At 40.1% G+C, this 23,795-nt stretch overlaps 2 protein-coding genes across 6 annotated transcripts in view; both read right to left on the bottom strand.

Moving 5' to 3' along the window:
* The window catches only part of stau2 (staufen double-stranded RNA binding protein 2), a 109,289-nt gene extending 100,390 nt beyond the window's left edge, over positions 1-8,899 (bottom strand). For all 4 annotated transcript variants that reach the window (XM_053610970.1, XM_053610968.1, XM_053610972.1 and 1 more), the window contains exons 1-5: positions 8,843-8,899; positions 3,296-3,380; positions 2,922-3,052; positions 2,538-2,697; positions 1,004-1,139 (exon numbers count right to left, since the gene is read on the bottom strand). In XM_053610970.1, the coding sequence (XP_053466945.1) occupies positions 1,004-1,139; positions 2,538-2,697; positions 2,922-3,052; positions 3,296-3,371 (503 nt within the window). In that variant the 5' untranslated portion in view covers positions 3,372-3,380; positions 8,843-8,899. The remainder of the gene's footprint in view (positions 1-1,003; positions 1,140-2,537; positions 2,698-2,921; positions 3,053-3,295; positions 3,381-8,842) is intronic.
* A 3,229-nt stretch (positions 8,900-12,128) lies between these two features.
* ube2wb (ubiquitin conjugating enzyme E2 Wb) lies at positions 12,129-23,181 on the bottom strand. 2 transcript variants are annotated; one of them, XM_053611918.1, is made up of 6 exons: positions 23,147-23,181; positions 21,006-21,097; positions 20,763-20,865; positions 19,800-19,955; positions 17,432-17,507; positions 12,129-15,936 (listed from the first exon to the last, which is right to left on the bottom strand). In XM_053611918.1, the coding sequence occupies exons 1-6, from the start codon at positions 23,159-23,161 to the stop codon at positions 15,923-15,925; spliced, it is 456 nt and encodes a 151-aa protein (XP_053467893.1). In that variant the 5' UTR covers positions 23,162-23,181; the 3' UTR covers positions 12,129-15,922. The 2 variants fall into 2 exon arrangements, with proteins under 2 accessions (XP_053467893.1, XP_053467892.1); XM_053611917.1 differs by having other exon boundaries at positions 23,141-23,168.
* Between the last annotated feature and the right edge of the window lie 614 nt (positions 23,182-23,795).

Genomic DNA, 23,795 nt, shown 5'->3' with positions numbered 1-23,795 from the left:
ACCCTAACAGCAAAGACTCCTGGGCAATCGGTGCAAAGTCAGCGCAACTCCACAATCCGCATTGTAAATGTAGTAGAATCCGCTGTGTGAAGGTTCTAGAGCTGTCAGTGCAAATGTTCCAGAATCCTCAGTGTAAAGGTCCTAGAATTTTTAAAATGTTCAGAGCAAAGATTCTAGAACCTTCATGGCAAAGGTTCTAGAACCCTCAGTGCAACAGTTCTAGAGCACTCACTGCAAAAATAATTTACATAGCCATCAATGCAAAGTCAGTGCAACTCTATAATCCTCACTGTACTGTATTAGAATCTGCAGTGTGAGGGTTCTAGAATCATCAGGGCAAACGTTCCAGAATCCTCAGTGTAATGGTTCTAGAACCCTAACAGCAAAAGTTCCTGGGTTATCAGCGCAACTCCACAATCCGCATTGTAAATGTAGTAGAATCCGCTGTGTGAAGGTTCTAGAGCTGTCAGTGCAAATGTTCCAGAATCCTCAGTGTAAAGGTCCTAGAATTTTTAAAATGTTCAGAGCAAAGATTCTAGAACCTTCATGGCAAAGGTTCTAGAACCCTCAGTGCAACAGTTCTAGAGCACTCACTGCAAAAATAATTTACATAGCCATCAATGCAAAGTCAGTGCAACTCTATAATCCTCACTGTACTGTATTAGAATCTGCAGTGTGAGGGTTCTAGAATCATCAGGGCAAACGTTCCAGAATCCTCAGTGTAATGGTTCTAGAACCCTAACAGCAAAAGTTCCTGGGTTATCAGCGCAACTCCACAATCCGCATTGTAAATGTAGTAGAATCCGCTGTGTGAAGGTTCTAGAGCTATCAGTGCAAATGTTCCAGAATCCTCAGCCCAAAGGTCCTAGGATCCCCTAACAAACAGCACCATACCCCATAGAACTACTGTCTCACTACACACACCAGACCTGCTGCTTGGAACACGCTGCAGATGCTTACTCGGAAGCCTCGTGATTTCTCGGTAGTCGAAGTCAATTCTCACCTCTGATTGAATATTCCTCTGAAGTTGTAGTTGGCCCTGTAGTTATGGAGGGGTTTGGGTTCCAGCGGCCTGTAGACAGCCGGTTCTCCTCGCTTCATCGCCAATCCATTCAGCTCCACGGTGGGGGTGATGCTGCCTAAAGAACACACCAGAAATTCAGCATCCAACAAAGACAGATAGACAGAGATATACAGATATATATATATATATAGAGAGAGAGAGAGAGAAAGAACAGAATATCAACATTCAGTGCAAAGGTTGTAAATCCCACAGTGGAGCCCTATAATCATTACAGCATGGGGCCATGAAGCCTCAGAACAAAAGATCTACAATCCTTAGCACAAAGGTGTTAGACTTTTCTGAAAACTCTAGAACCCTCAGTGCAAAGTTTTTATAGTCCTCAGTAGAAAGAGCCCCAGAAGGGAAAAATTCGAGGGCCATCAGTGAAAATTCAGTGCAACTCTACAATCCGCATTGTACCGTATTAGAATCTGCAGTGTGAAGGTTCTAGAACTCTCAGTACAAATGTTCCTGAATCCTCAGTACAAATGATCTAGAACCCTAAAAGCAGAGGTTCTCTGGCTATCAGTGCAAAGTCAGTGCAACTATATGATCCTCAATGTAAATTTAGTAGAAGCCGCTGTGTGAAGGTTCAAGAGCTGTCCGTGCAAACGTTCTAGAATCTTCAGCGTAAAGGTGCTAGAGTTTTGAGAATCTTCAGAGTAAACATTCTAGTATCCTCAGAGCAAAGATTCTAGAACCTTCATGACAAATGTTCTAGAACCCTCGGCGCAACAGTTCTACAATTCTCAGTGTAACGGCCATGTAATCATTCACATAACCATCAATGCAAAGTCAGTGCAACTCTATAATCCTCACTGTACTGTATTCTGTATTCTGTAATCTGCAGCGTGAGGGTTCCAGAATCCTCAGTGTAATGGTTCTAGAACCCTGACAGCAAAGGTTCTCAGGCTATCAGTGCAAAGTCAGTGCAACTCCACAATCCTCATTGTAGATGTAGTAGAATCCACAGTTTGAAGGTTCTAGAGCTGTCAGTGCAAACATCCTGGAATTGTTTTTCAGAATCTTTAGAATGAACGTTCAAGAATCCTCAGAGAAAAGATTTTAGAACTCTCAGGACAATGTTTCGACAATTCTCAGTGTAAAGGTTCTAGAATCCTCACTGCAAAAAATTCTGTGCCAAGCCAGTTAAACTCCACAATCCTCATTGTAAATGTAACAGCACAAATGTCCGAAAATTTAAGTTAAGGTTCTAATATACGGTGTTAAAAACCATCAATACAAAGGTGCTAGATCCTCAGAGTGAAAATCCTTGAACCCTAACCACAACGGTTCTAGAACCATCGATACCAAGAGCAGTGAGACATTCATCGCTGCAAATGTCTTAAGGTCTTCCCTGCAAAGGCTCTAGAACCCTCAGTGCAAAATCTTTAGTGTGAAGTCATTAGAACCCTCAGTGCCGCTCTGGAACCTGAGGACGATGTAGTAAGTGTGTGTGTTCCAGTGAGTGTACCTGGATTGGTGTGTGTGTCTGGTTTAGTGATGCGTGGCGGGGGGCGGGGCAGCGAGCTCTCTGCCAGCGCTTTATTGGCTGTTGAGTGTTGAGCTTTCTTAATGCTGGAGCCTTCAGCTTCCCACACCTGCTCACCTAAACACAACTGTACAGTGAAGATCTGCGCACACACACACACACACACACACACACACACACACACACACACACACACAGAGCACAGTTAGAGCAGTTCAGCACTAACAACGAAACCTGCATTATTATACATACATAGACGTAAAAGTAGAGTGTATTTTTTTTACATATTTAAGTAAAAATGCATTATAATGAAATGATTCAAACGAAGTTGGCTTTCGCGTGGTGAGAGGAACTGAAGCAGCGCACCTTGGCGTGAGCAGGCCCCCGCTCGTTCAGCAGTTTGTACTGCGGCTGGATCCGGTTGAAACGGGCTAACTCATTCACCAGACACATTGGAGTTTTCTCTTTAGGGTTTGCCATGTTATCCTGGGGAGGAGCTGAAACAAAAACACACTCAGTCACACCATGACATGACGTCACTTAAAATAAGTGCTTCTGCTACTGAAATCTCTTAACAAACGGTATTTCTAGAAGCTTCCGTCACTGCGTGACAGAACCCTCACACTGCCACTGCACTGTTCTATGGCATTCGATGTCGTCCTCTTTGAAAATGAGAAGCTGTAAGTGGATACCATAAAAGGTCTTCACACACACACACACACACACACACACACACACACCTGGTGGGACTGTGGGCACCGTTCCGTTGATGGAGGGCACAGCGTGCGCTGAGGTCTGCACTTTCACTTGAGCCATGCTCTATATCTGTAAAATGAGAGAACAGTGAGACGTTCCATTCGTACAGGACGTGCCACGAGGAAGAAGTATGTGCCTGATACAGATGTGGCACATACAGATGTGTAGGCAATGTGCATCTCCAGGTGAAGGTTTAAGTCACATCATTCAGATGAAGTTCTAGAATCCGCTGTGTGAAGGTTCTACACGCTTCAGTGTTACAGATATAGGATCCTCCATGCAACAGTGCAGATTGTCTAGAATTCCCATTGCGGAGGTCTTAGAATCCGCTGTGTGAACGTTCTAGAACCCTAACAGCTAATGTTCCTGGGCACTCAGTGCAAAGTCAGTGCAACCCTACGGTCCTCAATGCAAATGAATTAGAATCCGCTGTGTGAAGGTTCTAGAGCACTCAGTGCTAAGGGTGAACCCTTAGGGCAGCTCTATAATCATTACTCAGAACAAAGGTTCTACAATCCTTATTGGAAAGGTGCTAGAATCCTCAGCACAGTAGGTCTATAGAATAGTCAGTGCAAAGGTACTAGATTTTTGATGTTTTTTTTTAGAATTTTCAGAGTGAACATTCTAGAGTGCAAAGATTCAAGGACCTGCAGTGCAAAGGTTCCAGGACCCTCACTGTGATGATCTTAGTACCCTCAGTGCAAAGGTTCAAAACAATCAGTGCAGATTTTCTAGAATTCCCATTATGAAGATCTTAGAATCCACAGTGTAAAGGTTCTAGAACCCTAACTGCTAAGGTTCCTGGGCCATCAGTGCAAAGTCAGTGCAACCCTACAGTCCTCAGTGTGAAGGTTCTAGAATAGTCAGTGCAAAGGTCCTAGATTATTATCATTATTTTTTAGAATCTTCAGAGTGAACGTTCTAGAACGCAGAAATTCTAAAACCTGCAGTGCGACGGTTCCGGAACCCTCATTCTGAAGAATCTGAAGATCTCAGTGCAAAGGTTATAGAACTATTAGTGAAAAAGGTCTAGAGCCATCAATGCAGATTTTCTAGAATTCACATGATGAAGTTCTTACAATTACAACCTCGGTGTTAATGATCTAGAACCCTAACAGCAAAGGTTCCTGGGCCATTAGTGCAAAGTCAGTGCAACCCTACAGTCCTCAGTGCAAATGAATTAGAATCCGCTGTGTGAAGGTTCCAGAGCACTCAGTGCTCTAAGGGTGAACCCTTAGTGCGGTCCTATAATCATTACTGTAAGTGGCCAAGAATACTCAGGGGAAAAAAGGTTCTACAACCCTTATTGGAAAGGTGCTAGAATCCTCAGCACAAAAGTTCCAGAATACTACAGAGTGAAAGTTCTACAATCTTCAGGCAAATATTCTAGGACCTGCAGTGCAAAACGTTTCAGAATCCTCCCTGTGAAGATCCTCAGTGCAAAGGTTCTAGAACAGTCGGTGAAAAGGTTGTGAACTTCCTAGGACCATCAGTGCAAAGTGAAGGCAGCTCTACAACGCATGTTGTGAATCTTTACTGCAAACGGCATCCAAGTGTCCTCGGGTTCTCCAATCCTCACTGGGAAGATCTTAGTATCCTCGGTGTGAAGGTTCTAGAACACTCAGTGCAAAGGTTTTAGAATATGTACTGTGGAACCCAAAGTTCCGACTCACCAAACGCCCATAAGTAGTAGTTCAAAGTATTCTTAGCAATTAACAACACTTATGAAACATCGCACACTACATAAATAAGTGCCCCCCTGCTCAGTACTCAGTACTCTACCCATCCCTAGAGAACAAGGGACACGGTTTCAGAACAGGGAAGACAATGGACTGAAGGTGAGTGACTGAGGCTTCTCCATTGTCTACACAGAGGTGAATACTCTCGACTTTCCCGGCGGACGTCGTTGATTTAAACTGCATTTCCTACACCAACGAAGACTCCAGTGCTGTTCACCCTCTCTTCAACATGACATCTTTTTTTATTATTGCTGTTCTTAATATTCTAGCCGTATCCTAAGGCCTCGTCTGTCATTTTAGCTTCTAAAACATTATCACAGACAGCGTCTAAAAACCTGACAGGGTGTCATTTCCATTCTCCTGAGCTGGACACGCTGTATTTAACACCCTGTTACTTACTTTAAATAAACAAATGCTGCTAGCATGTTTGTTCGGCTCTCCCTCCACCTCTTTCTCTCTGAAACAGACGCAACTGCTCAGTACCTGGTTACTGTTACTAGCGTGTTCTTGAAGAGTTCCGACTTTTAATCTGTTGATGATTAAGAGAGGTCTGTCACGTTCTATAACCCGAGTTTAATATTCACTCTTCCGCTAGCTGTGTGACTGAACTGACCAAAAGCCTGAGGTAAATTAGCTTTCAAGCTAAACATACGTTACATAGCTAACGTAGCACAGTCCTGTAACGTCACCTGTCCACTAGTGAACTGCACACTGAGCTTCGGTGCTTAAACAAAACTAATCCGTTTGTATGGATCGAAATCAAGTTAGCAAGTTAGCACAGAGCTCGCGCCGACAGGAATTCAGGATTGCAGCGAGACATGATGTTGATATCAGTACTGAGGCAGCTTCCAAAGCTTCAGCTTTCATGCTAATATCACCTAGAGTCGAGTCCCTGCCGTAACTCAGCATATCTGTGTCGTTTGGCTGAATTGCATTCTGGGACTTTGTGTCCAACTTGAGCACTGTGCATTAGGTAGGATTTGTGGGGGGAAGAAAAATAGGCCTCAGACAGGTAAATATGTGGCGCTGAAGAAGATTTGAACGATTATTTAAACTCATTGAGCCCGCCCCTATTTCCACCAATGTACCAAAAGCGCCGCCTCCCCAAAACGTCAGGTTTCGTACATCGTTTTTGCTGGAGAACGGCTATAGCCTCTGGTGTACGCATAACCTGTCAAAGTATACTCCATTTGATGTGTACGCGTACACGGTCGGCGGTCGGCACGTGCGCGTTACGACAGCTGTACAGAGCAGTAAAGCAGACCTTTTGGTGTGAAGGACGACAACGAAGAAGAATCACAACAACACGAAGAACAATGCTTGGTCAATCTCTTGCCACGATTAGCACCCATATACAAATCCTTATACACTTTAAAGGCTAGAATTACTTTCTAACCTGCACTCGTTTCCATCTCTTCCGTTTTTTTCCTTCGACTACCTTGAGAATCAACGGCCCTGGGTCACTGTCGCCACCTTGTGGAACAACTAAATAGGGCAAGGGAATTAAATGCGCACGTGCGACACGCGCGTACTCTACTGATGACGAAATTTGCGTCCCGCGTACCGTACGCTGTTCCTAGCGTGCGCGTAAAAAGTGAAGCATACTTTCTACTTATCGTGGATATTTATCACGTCAGACTTTCGCCGCTTTTATTTTCGGGCAGAAATGTCTCGCGAATCCTCTCTCATCTACCTTTGCTTCGAAAGTTTTAATCGTGTGCTTTTCTTACGAAACTCATGACTCACTGAGAGATGAGATGACGAGCGAAGCTTTGAAAGGCGACTGCTTTCATCTCTGTCGTTTTTTGTCGTGGCCAAAAATGCTCGATTTGGGTGCGGATTTTTTTTCCCCCCTTCAAAATTTTACGACGCAACTTGGAGTCTTTTGTACTTTGATTTGCGGAAAACTACTTGGATCGGTGAAATCTGCAATTGCACGAAATTGTTTTTGCGCGGTAACCGCGACCTTTCAGCTGTACTCATGTCCGACGTACACGAAGCGAAGGCGACTTTGCCTGAATGCGTGTTGCGATGATGTCACACGACACGTCTTGGCCCACATCCTCGTCCATTTTGAAAAATTGCAAGCTCCTCCGGATATCGCCGAGTCAGTTTGATTTTGCGTTAATTTCTGCAATCGCGTAATCCTGGAAGGACTGGTTATAGCGTCGCCTTTATCCGTTAGACTAGCGGTGGAGAGCTCTACCGTTCGGCGCAACGTCCAACCAATCTCGTAATGTTTTTCTTTTTTTCCATCTAGGCTAACGATTAAGGCTGGGTAAAAAATATCGATTCTCCGATTTTAATCGATCTTCAATTTAACGAAACGTTATCGCTTCTTAATGCGCGTGCTTGTGAATATCATCTGGAGTTCGCCTCTCGTCCTGAACACGTCGCCAACTTTCGTGTTTTGAACTTTGAAAACGTTTTTATTTCTTAAACATCTTTCAAGTCGTTAATGAATTTCACTCTTGCACATTTACAATGTTGTTTGTTTTCTACAGTAATGTGCAGTTTGTGCTTACCTCGTGTGCACTGTACGCACATATTTATGATTTCTTGTTATGCTGTTTGTTACTCAAAGTAAAAGTAATAAGCAATTCAGCATAATTGCGTTGGCCCTGTTGTTTACGTAAATGTCTATTTCATTAATATAGCTAAGTAGGAGGGTTTCAGTCACCAGCATTTATATTCAAACATGGATTCCATGTCTGCAAAACAAACATTTTAAATGAAATATTGATAGGTATTCAGTATCGAATCAAATCGAACTCGAATTGATAACATTTAAATAAGAATCGCCCAATTGGTCGCAATTCCCATCAGTAACGATGCAGTCGACGAACTGCTCCTTCGCTGCTGGAAGGACTGCACCAAAGACGCATTCACGTTCACACTACTAATGTGCTTGTCAACGAATCTGACCCCGTTCACACCTGTACTTAATATCAGTGATATTTTTCTCCTATTAAAAAGACGCCATTGTAACTGCACTAGCAGTGCGGTGTCACTCTGTGACATCATCACGACACGACCGCCGACTTCTTACGAGGAGAACGAAAAGACGGAATCATCTACCGAGGTAACATCCGAATGGATAGACAGGTCAGAACTATTTCTTTATAAACATGTTTCATGTGTTTTAGGGTGGAATGACCCTTTAAGCAGGCAATACATATTAACCTGGGTTGTTATAGGAGACTTGCTGAGTGTCAATACAAAACATCAAACCCCCCCCAACAATAACTCAAGACTTTGAGGCAGAGAACCACGCCAGCTCACCCACCACATGCTCCTGAGAATGACAATAAATGATATTAAATATGAATAAATGCTAAACAATGCTGCAGTGATGTGATGTTTTGAGTTCAGCTCTTTCTCCCTGTATTAGTGGACACTATGTTAGTAGCCGCTTGCTTTAGAGGAGCTCTGCTTGCTTCTACGTGTTTCCGTCCGCACAGACAGCTTCAAAAGGCTTTACGGGTTTATATATTTGATAGAAAGAGTTCGACAGTATTTTATTTCTTTATTTTATTCTCGCTTTAATTCAGCCTTAGCTGCACGGTTAGCTGTTAGCTGTGTGTTTATCCATCATGGCTGAATCTCTCAACTCCCCCTTGCGCATCCGACCCAAACCTCTCCATCACATCTCTCAGCAGCTTTAACACACGCCTCATACACACACTCACACACACACCAAACACTGCTCACACACCGGCGCAAAAACTTCCACCTCACATACTTCCCGTGTCAATTGTGTGGGTTTGTTTCGTTTTGTTTTGTTTTTTTTACCTCAGTCCGCGGCCAGACCTCCAACATTGGCAAACACTAAAGAGAACTAATGACACTGGACCGAACCACCGAGAGGATGAGCGCTGGATTTTTACACATGAACAAGTTTTTATAAATCGAGTCTTTACGATACAGCGAACATGATATGAAGATAAACACACCTAACGGTGCTATAAATGTATTGTAAAATCCACTATAACCGCGCTGGAATTTAAATTTCGCGCATTAAAATGAGAATGCTCCCCCCCATTCGCTTTTGCAATTGGTACAGTCCGACTTCCTGCTGCAGCTGAAGAGCTTTTCCCAACTCCTCATAGATAGCGTTAAGGGAATAAATAAACATTCATAACAGGCTCGTTTATTAAATATATCATTTATCCAAAATGTCACTCTGCAAACAGTAAAAGCTAAATTAATTAGTTGAATCATTCATTTAAATGTAGTTTAATTTCATGTAAAATGTATCTAAAATCACGTTAGAATATGTTATGTTCGTTGTTTTTTTTTTTTTTTTTGGTCACGTTCTATAATGTTACACACCTGTAAAACATCAGGATATTTTTTTTATATATATATTTCGATTTTTTAAAACTAATTATTTTATAGATATTAATAGAGACACAATATGGTCATGTGTCCACATACTTTTGACCGTATAGTTTTTTTTTTTCTAGACATGTAAAGTAAAATGTATGTGTAGCTATGTACAGAAAAATGTCCATGTAGATATACTTTACATATCTGTAAAGTAAAATGTATAGGTAGATGTGTATAGTAAAATGTATAGGTAGATGTGTATAGTAAAATGTGTATGTAGATATACTTTACATATCTCTAAAGTAAAATGTATAGGTAGATGTGCATAGTAAAATTAATATGTAGATATACTTTACATATCTGTAAAGTAAAATGTAGATGTGTATAGTAAAATGTACGTGTAGATGTGTATAGTAAAATGTATGTGTAGTTGTGTAATGTAAAATGTGTATGTAGCTGTGTACAGTAAAATGTACATGTAGATGTGTATAATAAAATGTAGATATAGTAAAATGTCCATGTAGATATACGTTACATATCTGTAAAGTAAAATGTATAGGTAGATGTGTATAGTAAAATGTGTATGTAGATGTGTATAGTAAAATGTGTATGTAGATGTGTATAGTAAAATGAATATGTAGATATACTTTACGTATCTATAAAGTAAAATGCATACATATATGTGTATAGTAAAACGTGTATGTAGATGTGTATAGTAAAATGTACGTGTATGTAGATGTGTATAGTAAAACGTACGTGTAGATGTGTATAGTAAAATGTACATGTAGATGTGTATAGTAAAATGTACGTGTATGTAGATGTGTATAGTAAAACGTACATGTATGTAGATGTGTATAGTAAAACGTACGTGTAGATGTGTATAGTAAAATGTACATGTAGATGTGTATAGTAAAATGTACGTGTATGTAGATGTGTATAGTAAAACGTACATGTATGTAGATGTGTATAGTAAAACGTACATGTAGATGTGTATAGTAAAATGTACATGTAGATGTGTATAGTAAAATGTACATGTAGATGTGTATAGTAAAATGTACGTGTATGTAGATGTGTATAGTAAAACGTACGTGTAGATGTGTATAGTAAAATGTACGTGTAGATGTGTATAGTAAAATGTACATGCAGATTCTGAGTGTTGAATTTGTTAGCTGATCATGGGAAATCTCAATATATATAATGTACTTACACTATATGGCCAAAGATTTTTGGACACCTGACCATCACAACCAATCTTGATTTGAATTTTTTTTTTTTTTTTTAAATAAAAAAATAAATAAATAAACAGTTGAAAAGTTGAGTAGCTTTTTGACTTTGATAAAACTTCTTGGTGATTCACAGAGTCAGGAGATTCAAGAGTTTGTCATACAGTCAGGTCCATAAGTATTTGGAGTGACCATTTTTGTAATTTTGTCCCTGTACACCACCACAATGGATTTGAAATGATGTAATAAAGATATGATTGAAGTGTAGACTTTCAGCTTTAATTCAAGGATTAACAAATACTCATTAACTGTTTAGGAATTACAGCCATTTTTTACAGAGTCCCTCCATTTTCACAGGCTCAAAAGTTATTGGACAACTGACTGATAAGCAGTTTCATGGCCAGTTGTGGCCTGTTTTCTTGTTATTTCATGACAAATAAAAGATTTTTTAAAAAAAGTCTGGAATTGATTCCAAGCATTGAATTTGCATTTGGTAGCTGTTCATGGGAACTCTCAATAAGCAGTCTAAAGCAAGTGTCAAAGCAAGTGAAGGAAGCTGTCGTTAAATTGAAGAAGAAAAAAAAAAACCCCAGACCTCTCAAAGAGACAGCAGAGACTTTAAGAGTGGCCAAATCCATAATTTGCTCGATTCTTAAAAAGAAGGAATGCACCGCCGAGCTCAGCAACACCAAAAGGCCTGGAAGGCCATGGAAGACAACTATAAAAATGGATGATTGCAGAATTCTTTCCTTGTTGAAGAAAAACCCCTTCACAACATCTAGCCAAGTCAAGAACACTCTGGAGGAGGTAGGCGTATCTTTGTCAAAGTCTACAATCAAGAGACGCCTTCATGAATGTAAATACAGAGGGTTTACCTCAAGATGCAAACCACAAACACTCAAGAACAGAAAGGCCAGAGTAGACTGCTTTAAAAAAATGAATAAAAAAAAAGCCTGCCAGTTCTGGAACAATGTTCTTTGGACTGATGAAACCAAGATGATGTTTTTAAATTTAATTTTAATTTGTTAATGTTTCACAAAGCCAGAATGTTCGGCTATTAAACATCAATTGTTTTGGGTCATATCAGTGATTTGTTTATTTGCTATGAAGTAAAAAAAAAGCCAGGTGAACATCCACGAAGTGTGGCGATTCCATAATTTTTTGCCAGAGGTTGTATAAATACATGTATAATAGTATGCAAGTACGTCCTATTCTTTTTATTTATTAGGTCATTTATTTTATGCAACGTTCCACATTTTATTTTGTTTGTTTCATTATAGTTTATGAATCATGACGTACAGAAGAATAAACTGGAGAAATTCATACAAACCACACTGCAATAAGAATTTACAGACATGGTTTGATGATGTATTTCACAAGACTTTTCATCCTCTATGCGTTTCTTATTTGAGCTAATAAATAAATAAATAAATGTAAAAAATGGATGGAGTTCTGTTCTCTTGGCTCCCCCCCCCCCCTTTTCACAAGCCTATAAAAAGAACCTACGACGTAGACCTTCCTGTTGGTCATCGGGTTAGTTTACACAACATTAGCTCTGCGAACAAATGTTATTAGCTTGTATTCCACAAAACATTCGAGTGCTTGCTAGGTTTAACTATACAGAAAATCACATGCTAGCTTCCCAGTGAACTTCGTTAACTACAAAGCGTCAGCTAACTTGCTCATTTTAATGCAGTGTGGCAGGTATAGGGTTTAGGTAGCTGGCTAAATTAGCTAATGTTGCCATTACTATTAGATAAAGATGAGTGCTGTCACATGACCATGTTTGTAATGGCTGACGAAACTTACCTTGTTGACCAGGGGGTTATTGCAATACAATCACCACTGGATTAGCCTGAGCAAACTGAAAATCTGAATTCAGAGCCTAATTTGCAAATAATCATTCTTTACTATACATGTCCATTCAGCTAAAGAGTAACACACACAATTTAAATATACATATTGATTTTTTTTGTAAAATATTTCCTTCAGGGGAAAGAAAGAAAGAAAGAAAAAACGAAACATACACGATAAAACACAAAAGAACTGTAGGAAAGCTGATTTCTTCTTGAGGGGAAAAAGTACCTGAGTCTGAAAAGTGTGACCAGGAGAACAAACACACATAAGATGATCAGGACTAAAACAATTCTTCACATTTAGACATGTGCCGATAATTCCACATCCGCACTACTGTTATCGTGAACACTTCAAAATGTTTACAGAATTCGTACTTTAGTCTAAGTATTTAGATTTAGCTAGTGGCATGTGTTTGTTAGCTATGGTCATGCCTATGAGAGCTAACCTTGGGTTTTTTTTTGCTTTTAAAGCACTGTTTGGATCTAAGACGACATTTTCCTTTCAAATCAGAACTAATCTAACAACAATATATAATTTTGCGAAATGCACTTACAAAGCTTGCCTACGCTAATGTCTTTACTGTTGCCATTCCTGTAGTTACCCAGTCCCTCCAGGATCGCAGAAATGAATGCAAAATCAAACAAACTCCACAATGTTCGGAGGAGCTTGCAATTTTTCACATTTAGCATACTAACGTAGATTTTACGTCAGTTTGGCCGATACACATCATGTGATGTCATCACAACGCGCGTTCAGCCAAAGCCTGCTTCGATTCACGTGCGTCGAACATGAGTACACCAAAAAAGGTCTCATTTACCAACAAACGTCACTGCGAAAGACCGTGCAAGACTATTTCGTGCGATTGCCAATTCAAGTAAGTTTTCCGGAAAAAAAAACGCACAAAAATCTCGGGGAAGTTTTGGGGGGAAAACTCAGCAGCAAAATCAAGCATTTTTTTGCCCCAACAATAACAAAAAAAAAACTCCTGTATGGACTTGTTACATTTAGCTAGCTAAACGTATTTGTTAGCTAGCTAGCTAGTTCTGTCCAATAAGAACAGGTCAAGTTAAACATATAATAATATCGTGATCACGTTGTAGGCTTGGATAAAATATTAGACAATCATGATATGAAAATAGTAAAAGTCGTATCGACACACGGCTATTCACAAACAGCCATGTAAACTAAAGTAAACTTTACGCCGCCTAACTTACAGCCCTTTTAAAATCGTTCAAAATTTCATTTATAGAAATGAATAAATACACTACAGAGGCCTTTCTAACATTCATTACAGTCATCAGTCTCCAGAATAACCATAGACACAAGGAACGTTGCTAAACATTTACCTGTCTATTACTTTCTGTATGACTAATGAGGAAAATCATAAATACAGTAGCATACAGGCACGTTTCGATATTAACTTTCCAAATCACAATACCCGCTCATGCGTTTAATCACGGCTTCCCGATATCCCTACAACACTGTACTGGTGTCAGTGTTATTGTTCTGAATAACTTTTAGATTTTAGATACGTACATTCGCGACCAACCACTAGATTAGGAACGCCTGGCCATTCATGCAATTATCCAAATCAGCCAATAAAGTGACAGTAGCACAGTGCATAAAATTATGCAGCTGCAGGTTTACAGTAAAATGTTCACATCAAACATCAGAATGGGGAAAAATGGGACCATGAACTAAGGCATGCTTGTCGGTGTTAGATAGGATGGTTTGAGTATTTCAGAAACTGCTGATTTATGGGAATTTCACACATAACAGTCTCTGGAGTTTTACCAGTGGTACAACAAACAAACAAACAAACAAACATCCAGTGAGTGGCAGAAATACTTTCTTGATGAGAGAGGTCGGAGGAGAATGGCCGGACCGGTTCAAGCTGAACGTGAAGAGTTCAAGGTGTTGAATTAGCCTCCGAATTCCCCAGATCTCAATCCAGTCGAGCATCTGTGGGATGTGCTGGACTGGTTCAAGCTGGCAGGAAGGCTACAGTAACTCAAATCAACCACTTTTTACAATGATGGTGAGCAGAAAAGCATAACCTTAAGGTGGATGAGCTGCAAAAGCAGAAGACTACATCAGAGTCTGCTTCCGTCAGCCAAGAAAAGGAATCTGAGGCTAAGGTGGCCACGGGCTCACCACAACCGGATAGTTGAAGATTGGAACATTCACTGCAATACGTTTTTCTTCAATTTGATGTGTGATGTGAACAAGAAGCTCTTGGCCTGTATGTACATGATTTTATGCGTCGCTCTGCTGCAACATGATTGGCTGACTGCATAACTGCGTGGAAGAGCACATGCACAAGTGTTCCTAATAAAGAGGTCAGTGAAGGTTGTTTTTTTTGGGGTGTTTTTTTTTTTTTTTTTTTTTAAAGGGGTGGGGAAAAAAGCACAAACCAAGCTTAAATAAATGGGAAAATTGAAGAAAAGGAATACAAAAAAAAAATAATAATAGTATAATTAAATAATTACATCTTATATAATAAATATAAAGTGCATCGTCGATACTGACGATGTATTGAAGTATTCACAATAAAACGATCATGCATTTTAAACATCGCCGCATGTAATATAAACGATTATCGGCACATGCCTAGTTAATTAAATAGAAATAAATTAGTGAGTGACGTTTCGATCGAAACTGTTCTGTGCCTTCGTAGAGGATTTCACAGTGCATATAAAACATCAACAAAACCAGGTGCACAAACGCAAAAAAGCACTTAATGCTAGGTAAGTCGTGTCCTGATGAAACAAATGATTTAGGTTCATTATTGCACAAAAAAAAAAAAAATGGAAAAGAACGTTCAATTTCATCATATATTAAATAAAGTAGAAAAAGTCGAGGGCTTTGTCTCAAATTGCATACTTTAGTATTAACTGGATGTACTAACCTCTCAATTCGAAGACCAGACCCTCGTTGTTTTTCAAAACATTTTCTGAAGCCTGAAACTAGCAAAAAAAAAAAAAATGTCCTTGATTCTGATGAACTGATAATCTGACTAGCAAAACATCTGACAAATCTGCATCTGACTAAACCTAACCTAGATCTCATCAGACTTGACTTGACTCAACTCAACTCACAACCTGAACACGGTCATGGAAGGCCCTTTTATACACAATGCTCACATTATAAAGGGGTTGGTGTGCAGAAGCAGGCAATTTGAGACAAAGCTAAGAAACCAAAAAAATGTTTAAAAAAAAAAAAAAAAAATGGAATCAAGACTTGTTGCTTAATCCGGCATCCTTCTGGAGTCAATCCTGATTGGGAGTTTCCGCCGTTAATTCTTGATGTCTTTGCTTTGACCGAAACCATCTTGTTGTTATCGTAATGCTGGTCCTTGAGTAAAAGTTCACGTCCTCCGTTTTCAGTCCGAGGCTAAAGTTCAGAGTTTAAAAAGTGCTAATGTAGGTCAGCAGGAACTTCTTTCTAAACGTGTGGTCGAGCATCAACACGTATCATCTGCAAAGAAACAAATGTTCAGTGCTCATTTTTTTTTTATGGATGTTCCATGACATTACATGTACCCATCAACTGATAAAATAGTACAGCACTATGATATAAGAACGCGTAGGGCTTTTCACATTTGAAATAGTTAACCCAGGATTCCGTTTTCCCAGGGTTATCTTGTTTCACGCTCCACACTGCTCATACTTTACCCAGGGTTAACAATTAATCCTGGATGAATAAAGCACGTGACCGGTCTAAATAACTGGCGCTTTCGCGGCAGTGAGAAAAAACGTCCCCACGTAAATCTTCCTTGGCTGTTTTAGGCCTCCTAAGACGAACAAAGGCAAGAAAACAAAGAAAAACGACAAAAGAAAGAACACTTTGCATAGTTGACCAGGCGTTCGTTGATATTCAGTTCCTTAAACACTTGGTTATTTCTGACTGTGCCATCAAGTTTGTCCTGAACAGACGTTTCTGATCATGACTGTAAAAATAAAACCTTCGCTCCGTCAACATTTGACTACTGTTTACACAACACGGGGTGTTCTGTGACTGTGCAAAGCATGTGATATGAGACACGCGCTGTTCAATTTCTGATTGGCTGTCTGTTGCTAAGCATCTAGCCGTAACATTCTAACACCGCACTGTTTCATACTGTACGTGTTTGGCACAGCAATACGGGGTTAAACCTGCATCAGAGTAGGGTTTCATAAAAGCGTTGATAAGCCGGGGTTAAACACGGGGTTTCGGACGTTGATAATCCGGGGTTAAAAGCGGGGTTTCGGACGTTGATAAGCGGGGTTTCGAACATTGATAAGCAGGGGTTAAAAGCGGGGTTTCGAACGTTGATAAGCCGGGGTTAAAAGCGGGGTTTCGAACATTGATAATCTGGGGTTAAAAGCGGGGTTTCGAACGTTGATAAGCCGGGGTTAAAAGCGGGGTTTCGAACATTGATAAACAGGGGTTAAAAGCGGGGTTTCGGACGTTGATAATCCGGGGTTAAAAGCGGGGTTTCGAACGTTGATAAACCGGGGTTAAAAGCGGGGTTTCAAACGTTGATAATCCGGGGTTAAAAGCAGGGTTTCGAACATTGATAAACAGGGGTTAAAAGCGGGGTTTCGGACGTTGATAATCCGGGGTTAAAAGCGGGGTTTCGAACGTTGATAAACCGGGGTTAAAAGCGGGGTTTCAAACGTTGATAATCTGGGGTTAAAAGCGGGGTTTCAAACGTTGATAATCCGGGGTTAAAAGCAGGGTTTCGAACGTTGATAAGCCGGGGTTAAAAACGGGGTTTCGAACGTTGACAACCCGGGTTTAAGCACAGCGTGACAAGCCCTTCTGAGGCATGCTATTATAGGAAAATTACATTATAGCATTAAATCCCTCCACATTATTGATTACTTTCCTATAACATCATACCCTATCGTGTTTAATCTTTACATCATACAGAACTGATTATTAGCTCGTGTCTAGCTGGTATGTCCAGAAACAGCAGTAATGTTCTCACCATGATACCACCATTTAGTCTTCTTTGGGTTTTTGTTGCACGTCCTTACATAAAAAGAGTTATCTGGAGGCCGTCTCTGAAAGAAACAGATGAAATCAACTTTAAAGGAGCAGCATGGGATTTTTACAGACCTTTTAAGTTGGAGTGTCTAATTTCTGGGGCAGAAACACAAACAGCCTGAAATAAAGAACCTAGTGTGATTCATTGCACATCAAAGTTTCTCTAAGGTATCACTGAGCCCGTGTGCTTCTGGTGTTTCTTGTCTCTTGACTGTCAGGATTATATCTAGATAGGGATTACCTGCATACTGTCAAACCGGAGATACAAATGCCCTAGAGCCACATTTAAAACAGATTAAAATCTGATCTCTCAAACCACAGGAGGTCTGAGACTAGGCTTGTATGATATAATGATTTAATCATCTGTACATGATATTACTGCCATAATAACCAAAGACTTTTACTCAGAATGTATTAGATTACCAGCCTTGGCAACTTTTACTCATTTATATGTACAATTTAGGAAACAGGAACTGAAGAACAGTCAAAGATTTGAGCAGATTTGAATATTCTGCATGATACAGCATGATCGGATTTAAATCTAGATATTTAATATTTGACTAAGAGTTTAACTACATTTGTTAAAACCTTATCAGCATGTAATCCAGATACAAAATGCTTGAGATGACTGTATAATCCTATACAGTGGTGCTTGAAAGTTTTTTTTTCTATATTTCTGTATACATATGACCTAAAACATCAGATTTTCACATAGATCCTAAAAGTAGAAAAAGAGAACCCATTTAAACAAGTGAGAAAATATTATAACTTGGTCATTTATTTATTGAGGAAAATTATCACATTTCAGTAAAAAAAAAAAAAAAAAAAGAGTTGTTGATGCTCATCCGGCTGGAAAAAGGTTACAAAACCATCTCTAAAGAGTTTGGACTCCACCAATCCAACCAGTCAGACAGATTATGTACAAATGGAGGAAATTTAAGACCATTGTTACCTTCCCCAGGAGATGAGACCAACAAAGATGACTCCACGAGCAAGACGTGTAATAGTCTGCGAGGTCAGAAAAGACCACAGGGTAACTTCTACGCAACTAAAGTCCTCTCTCACAGTGGCTAATGTTAATGTTCATGAGTCCACCATCAGGAGAACACTGAACAACAATGGTGTTCATGGCCGGGTTGCAAGGAGAAAGTCACTGCTCTCCAAAATGAACATTGCTGCCCCTCTGCAGTTTACTAAAGATCATGTGGACAAGCCAGAGGTCTATTGGAAAAATGATTTGTGGACGGATGAGTCCAAAATAAAAAAAATGTATTTAAATGAGAAGCGTTATGTTTGGAAAAAGGAAACACTGCATTCCAGCATAAGAACCTTATCCCATCTGTGAAACATGGTGGTGGTAGTATCATGGTTTGGGCCCGTTGTGCTGCATCTGAGCAGGACGACTTGCCATCATTGATGGAACAGTGAACTGTGAATTATACCAGCGAATTCTAAAGGAAAATGTCAGGACATCTGTCTGTGGACTGAATCTCAAGAGAAAGTGGGTCATGCAGCAAGACAATGTCCCTAAACTCACAAGTTAAAGAAGACTAAAGTTAATGTTTAGGAATGGCTAAGTCATGTCCTGACCTTAATCCAATAGAAATGTTGTGGAAGAACCTGAAACAAGCAGTTCATGTGAGGAAACCCACCAACATCCCAGAGTTGAAGCTGTTCTTTAATGTGGAACAGGATAAAATTACTGAAAGCAAAGGTTCACTTATTTTTGCCACTCGCAGATATATAATATTGGATCATTTTCCTCAATAAGTAAATGACCACGTATAATATTTTGGTCTGATTTGTTCAACGGAGATCTCTTTATCTACTTGTAGGAATTGTGTGAAAATCTGATGTTGTTTTAGGTCTTATTTATGCAGATATTATATTATATATATATTGAGGAAATATATATATATATATATATATAATATATATATATTGAGGAAATATATATATATATAAAAATATATGAATATATAAAAATATATATATATATTTTTTTTTTTATTCTACTTTCAAGCACCACTGTAGGTCTAGAAACAGAGTCTAATCTGAACATTCTCTGGTTTCCCACCACAAAAGGACTGCTATTCGGTTTGACCAGTTCCACCAGAATCCTGCCAGTCTTGAACCACTGTGTCACCATGACAACTCGTTAGCAAATAACTACAGATATTAAAAATACCTAAATGAATTGCTGAAACCGCACTGGCAAATTATAGTCCGCAAAAGCAACCAGGAAACTTTACACTAGATATAAGGTTTCGTGATTGGTTTAATGTGTGTGTGTGTGTGTGTGTATGTACCTTCTCCTTGCAGCTGGACAGCATGCTGATGATGCTGAGACACACTGACTGGACAGACAGTGCTGGTGACCAGTCCTCTGTTAGAATGGACAGGCAGATATGGCCGTTGCTATAAATATGAGGATGGACAGGAATGTTCTCTCCTGTAAACATTACCTGCGCACACACACACACACACACACATAAAAGCAAAGAATTCCTGGTGAAATTTTTATCTTTTTTTTTGAGATTTTGATCAGGTTGGAACAAGATGATATGTAACCAACGATGCAACGTATAGAAGATTCACTAACATTAGCCAACAACTTAATAAGACATGTTTTATAAATGTTTCAATGTAAGGTAATGCAATACATTACTGAGCAAATACTACTACTTCCTACATTTGACACAGAGGCCAAACCTCTTTTCCTGAGACTGACATGCACAGAGGCCATACCCATTTTACTAATATGGCTAGGGACTGTCGGGAGAGGCACACAGGCCACACCATCTTCACTGAGACTGCTATGGAGAGGCCACACCCTTACACAGGGATTAACAAGCACATAGGCCACACCTCCTCCACTGAGACTGCTATGGAGAGGCCACACCCTTACACAGGGATTAATAAGCACATAGGCCACACCTCCTCCACTGAGACTGCTATGGAGAGGCCACACCCTTACACAGGGATTAATAAGCACATAGGCCACACCTCCTCCACTGAGACAGCTAAGAGGCCACACCCCTTACACAGCGATTAACAAGCACATAGGCCACACCTCCTCCACTGAGACAGCTAAGAGGCCACACCCCTTACACAGGTATTAACAAGCACATAGGCCACACCTCCTCCGCTGAGTTTGCTAAGAAGAAGTCACACCCCTTACACAGGGATTAACAAGCACATAGGCCACATCAAGCACATTTTTTAACTTTTAATCAAAGTATGCTTATTAGTGTGTGTAAACCGCGTCGTACCTGAGGCGAGTCAAACGGATATCGACTACTGAATTTGAAAAGCAGCTGGAATTTTTCTCCTTCATACAGAGTGCCAGAGGCTCCTTCCATATCAATAACCCACCTGCAAAACAGAGGGGAATAAAGTTAGTGCTTTGAAGTATTTATCACACAAATATAAATCACTGTGAAATATAATCACAAATATAATGAACTCAGGAGTGTAAAGATTATGTCTGGGTTCAAACTGGGAAACACACTTACTGTGTTATAGTATTCTCTACACTTTTCTCATTCAGAGTCATTCCAGGAGGAGGATCATTCTGCAAAGCCAACAGCTCTTTCTGAAGCCTTTTCTGTTCAGGAAGGTACAGACAGGAATATAAGAAACAGAATGTTAGTTTGGTTAATAAGACTGATCAACAAGGCCACAGGTGATCACAATATTAACTCAAAACCTTTTTAGACTTCTTTAGCAACTTTATTTGAAAAAAAGACGTTAGCGACCGTCCGCACTCAATAACGCTCTCCAGCTCACAACACAGCTCCTTGTAGTACTAGCTGAGAGAGGAGGTCCGATCGACTCACCATCTCACCGACTCACCTGGTGAGGGAATGACTTATAGCTATGTAACATAAATGAGAGCAAGAACTAAGGTCGTGAGTTTTTCCGGACTTATTTTCTATTCTCATCAAGCTCGATGCTATTCTAAATGTCTTCAAAACATTGTCCTTTTTCATGGAACACGTTTTGATATGCAAACGAGCATAAGGCAATGAATATGCAAATTAGCACGTAACATCACCTGTCGACTTTTAGAGCATGGACTGCTTTCCCCTGAAACGGAAAGAGGGATAGCTGCAGGTCAGAGAAAATGGGCGTATCTAAAGGTAGGGGCATGTCTAAAGGTGTGGGTGTGTCTAAAGGTTTCTCATTTGTGAAAAGAGCTTCTGCTTGAAACTGTGTCGGCCAATCAGCATTAACCATACGTCTTTAACATTAGACTGGAAGAAGATGGAGGTAAGTGGTGTGATATGACAATAAAATACAAACATAATGTATTGCTTATACAACGGTAACAGACAAGACAGCAAATTTCGAACTCATGAACTTAGTCTTCTTTTAAGAGATATTAGTATCCTTCAAATAATAACTAATTAACTGCTCGTACACCAGGACCAAAACAAACGCGCGCTGGTGATGACGTCAGTAACCCGCGACCATGCCATATTTATATTTAATATTTTTATTCTCATTATCGCCATTCTTACAGCCAAAGAAGGGAAATAAGCTTAAGGATAGTGACTACAAGGTACACATCCGTTGTCTTCGTCGGCTTGCCACTTCCTGTTAATAAACATGTTGGCCAATAGCGTTTAAGCTTACGGCCCGCCTTTCAGTGGAACAGACAGCTTTCGCGACCAATTGAAAAGACGTTTAGACACGCCCATTACTCCGACCTGCAGCGACGCATACTTACTGAAAAGACTGGCAACACTGAACCCAATACTGTTAACCATTCCCTTACTGCCTACCTATGTTTCTGTTTTAATGCCCTCCTAAATAAATATTTAACGAACCTACAACTATCCAATTATCAACACGTAGCATTTGCAAAGATTTAAAGTTACTTATCAAAGATTTTTTATTATTATTATTATTAAATGTGAGCAAATGAACAGTGTTTTTGTAGGAAACACCGATAAGAACAGCTATAAACAAACTGGCTAAAGTTTAATCTTGTTTTAATGTACAGCCAAACTGCGGATAAAATACTAACCAAAACACGCAGAGCTAATTGTCAAGGTTTGGTTTTCCCAAAGCCTTTAAACTCTTAGAAAGAAATAAACAAGCTTAGCCGAGAAGGGAATGACAGTGGGGCCGAATTCCAAACAGCTCTCTAGTCTCTATGCATGTGCACTAGGTAGGATATGAAACAACGGCGTTCTGCACACTACGTAGCCCACTATATGACTACTAGGGCGCTATTATAGGACCCAGCCTACAAGTAAGCTAATGTAACCGGTTACCTAGCAAAAATGCTAGCTAACCTTACTGAAACCGCGATAAATACATTCGACGGACTGTTCGTTCTTTTATGTCGCTGTATCTGAAGCTATGGATACCTGTGTTACGTTTTAGCTAACGTTATGACGTTGAGGCTAGATAACTTAGCCTAAAGTCTCGTTTAGCATGCTAAGCTAAAGTAAGCTAAACTAAACAGCCTTAGATATTGCTAAGAAGGAAGCAAGGATGTAGAGCTAATACAAGCTTGATTTTTAAACAAGATGCACTTTCGATGTGGTCAGTTCAATGGACGTACACTAAAGTGTCGGTAAGAAGCAAGAAAGCAAGTAAGCTAAAATAGAGAGAGAGAAAACAAGGTAACTGATGACACCTTTACCTGCATGGACGCCATGCTGGAAGCCCCTGCATCAGCAACGCGCGAGCGCGCACACACAGACAGAGAGAAAGAGAGAGAGAGCGCGCGCGCGCGCGAGAGAGAGAGAGAGTTACTGCAGTAGCTCACACTTTGCTCTGTCCCTGAACTCTCTGCTATTCATGAACAGCACAAAACCTTCACATTGATTCATGAAATGATTAACTGGGTGATCAGACTTGCCATATTTCAGGACAGGCCTGTATCCAACTTGATTTTAGCTGCAGAATTGCCAAATTTTATATTTTGGATTATTCATGGAGTCATCTTCATCTTCAGTAAGCGCTTTATCCTGGTCAGGGTTGGGTTGGATATGGAGCCTATCCCAGGAACACTACACAAAAATGCTGGAATACACCACGGGTGGGACGGCAGGACGGCATGCACACACATAATTTCACACCAAGGGGCAATTTATCATAGCCGATTGAACAACCAGCATGTTTTTCTGAAGTACACAGGGTGAGCCTGGAGCCTATCCCAGGGAACTCGGGGCGTGAGGCAAGGGACAGGGGGCCAGAACGTCGCACGCACTACAAACAAATTAGAAATGCCCATCAGCCTACAAAAGGGGAGGAAACTGGAGTACCCCAGAAGCACGGGGAGAACATGC

The sequence above is a fragment of the Ictalurus furcatus genome, chromosome 23 (assembly GCF_023375685.1).
Source record: "Ictalurus furcatus strain D&B chromosome 23, Billie_1.0, whole genome shotgun sequence".
Taxonomy (NCBI): Eukaryota; Metazoa; Chordata; class Actinopteri; order Siluriformes; family Ictaluridae; genus Ictalurus; species Ictalurus furcatus.
The sequence above is the reverse complement of the archived record's forward strand: the minus strand, read 5'-3'. Positions and strand labels throughout refer to the sequence as shown.

Excerpts from the sequence above, each read along its gene's own strand:
- ube2wb (XM_053611917.1), bottom strand. The coding sequence starts at position 23,161 with ATGGCGTCCATGCAGGTAAAG. Across the intron at positions 21,098-23,140 it reads TGGCGTCCATGCAGGTAAAG|AAAAGGCTTCAGAAAGAGCT; the intron begins GTGTCATCAGTT and ends CTTCCTGAACAG. Across the intron at positions 20,866-21,005 it reads GTAGAGAATACTATAACACA|GTGGGTTATTGATATGGAAG; the intron begins GTAAGTGTGTTT and ends TCTGTTTTGCAG.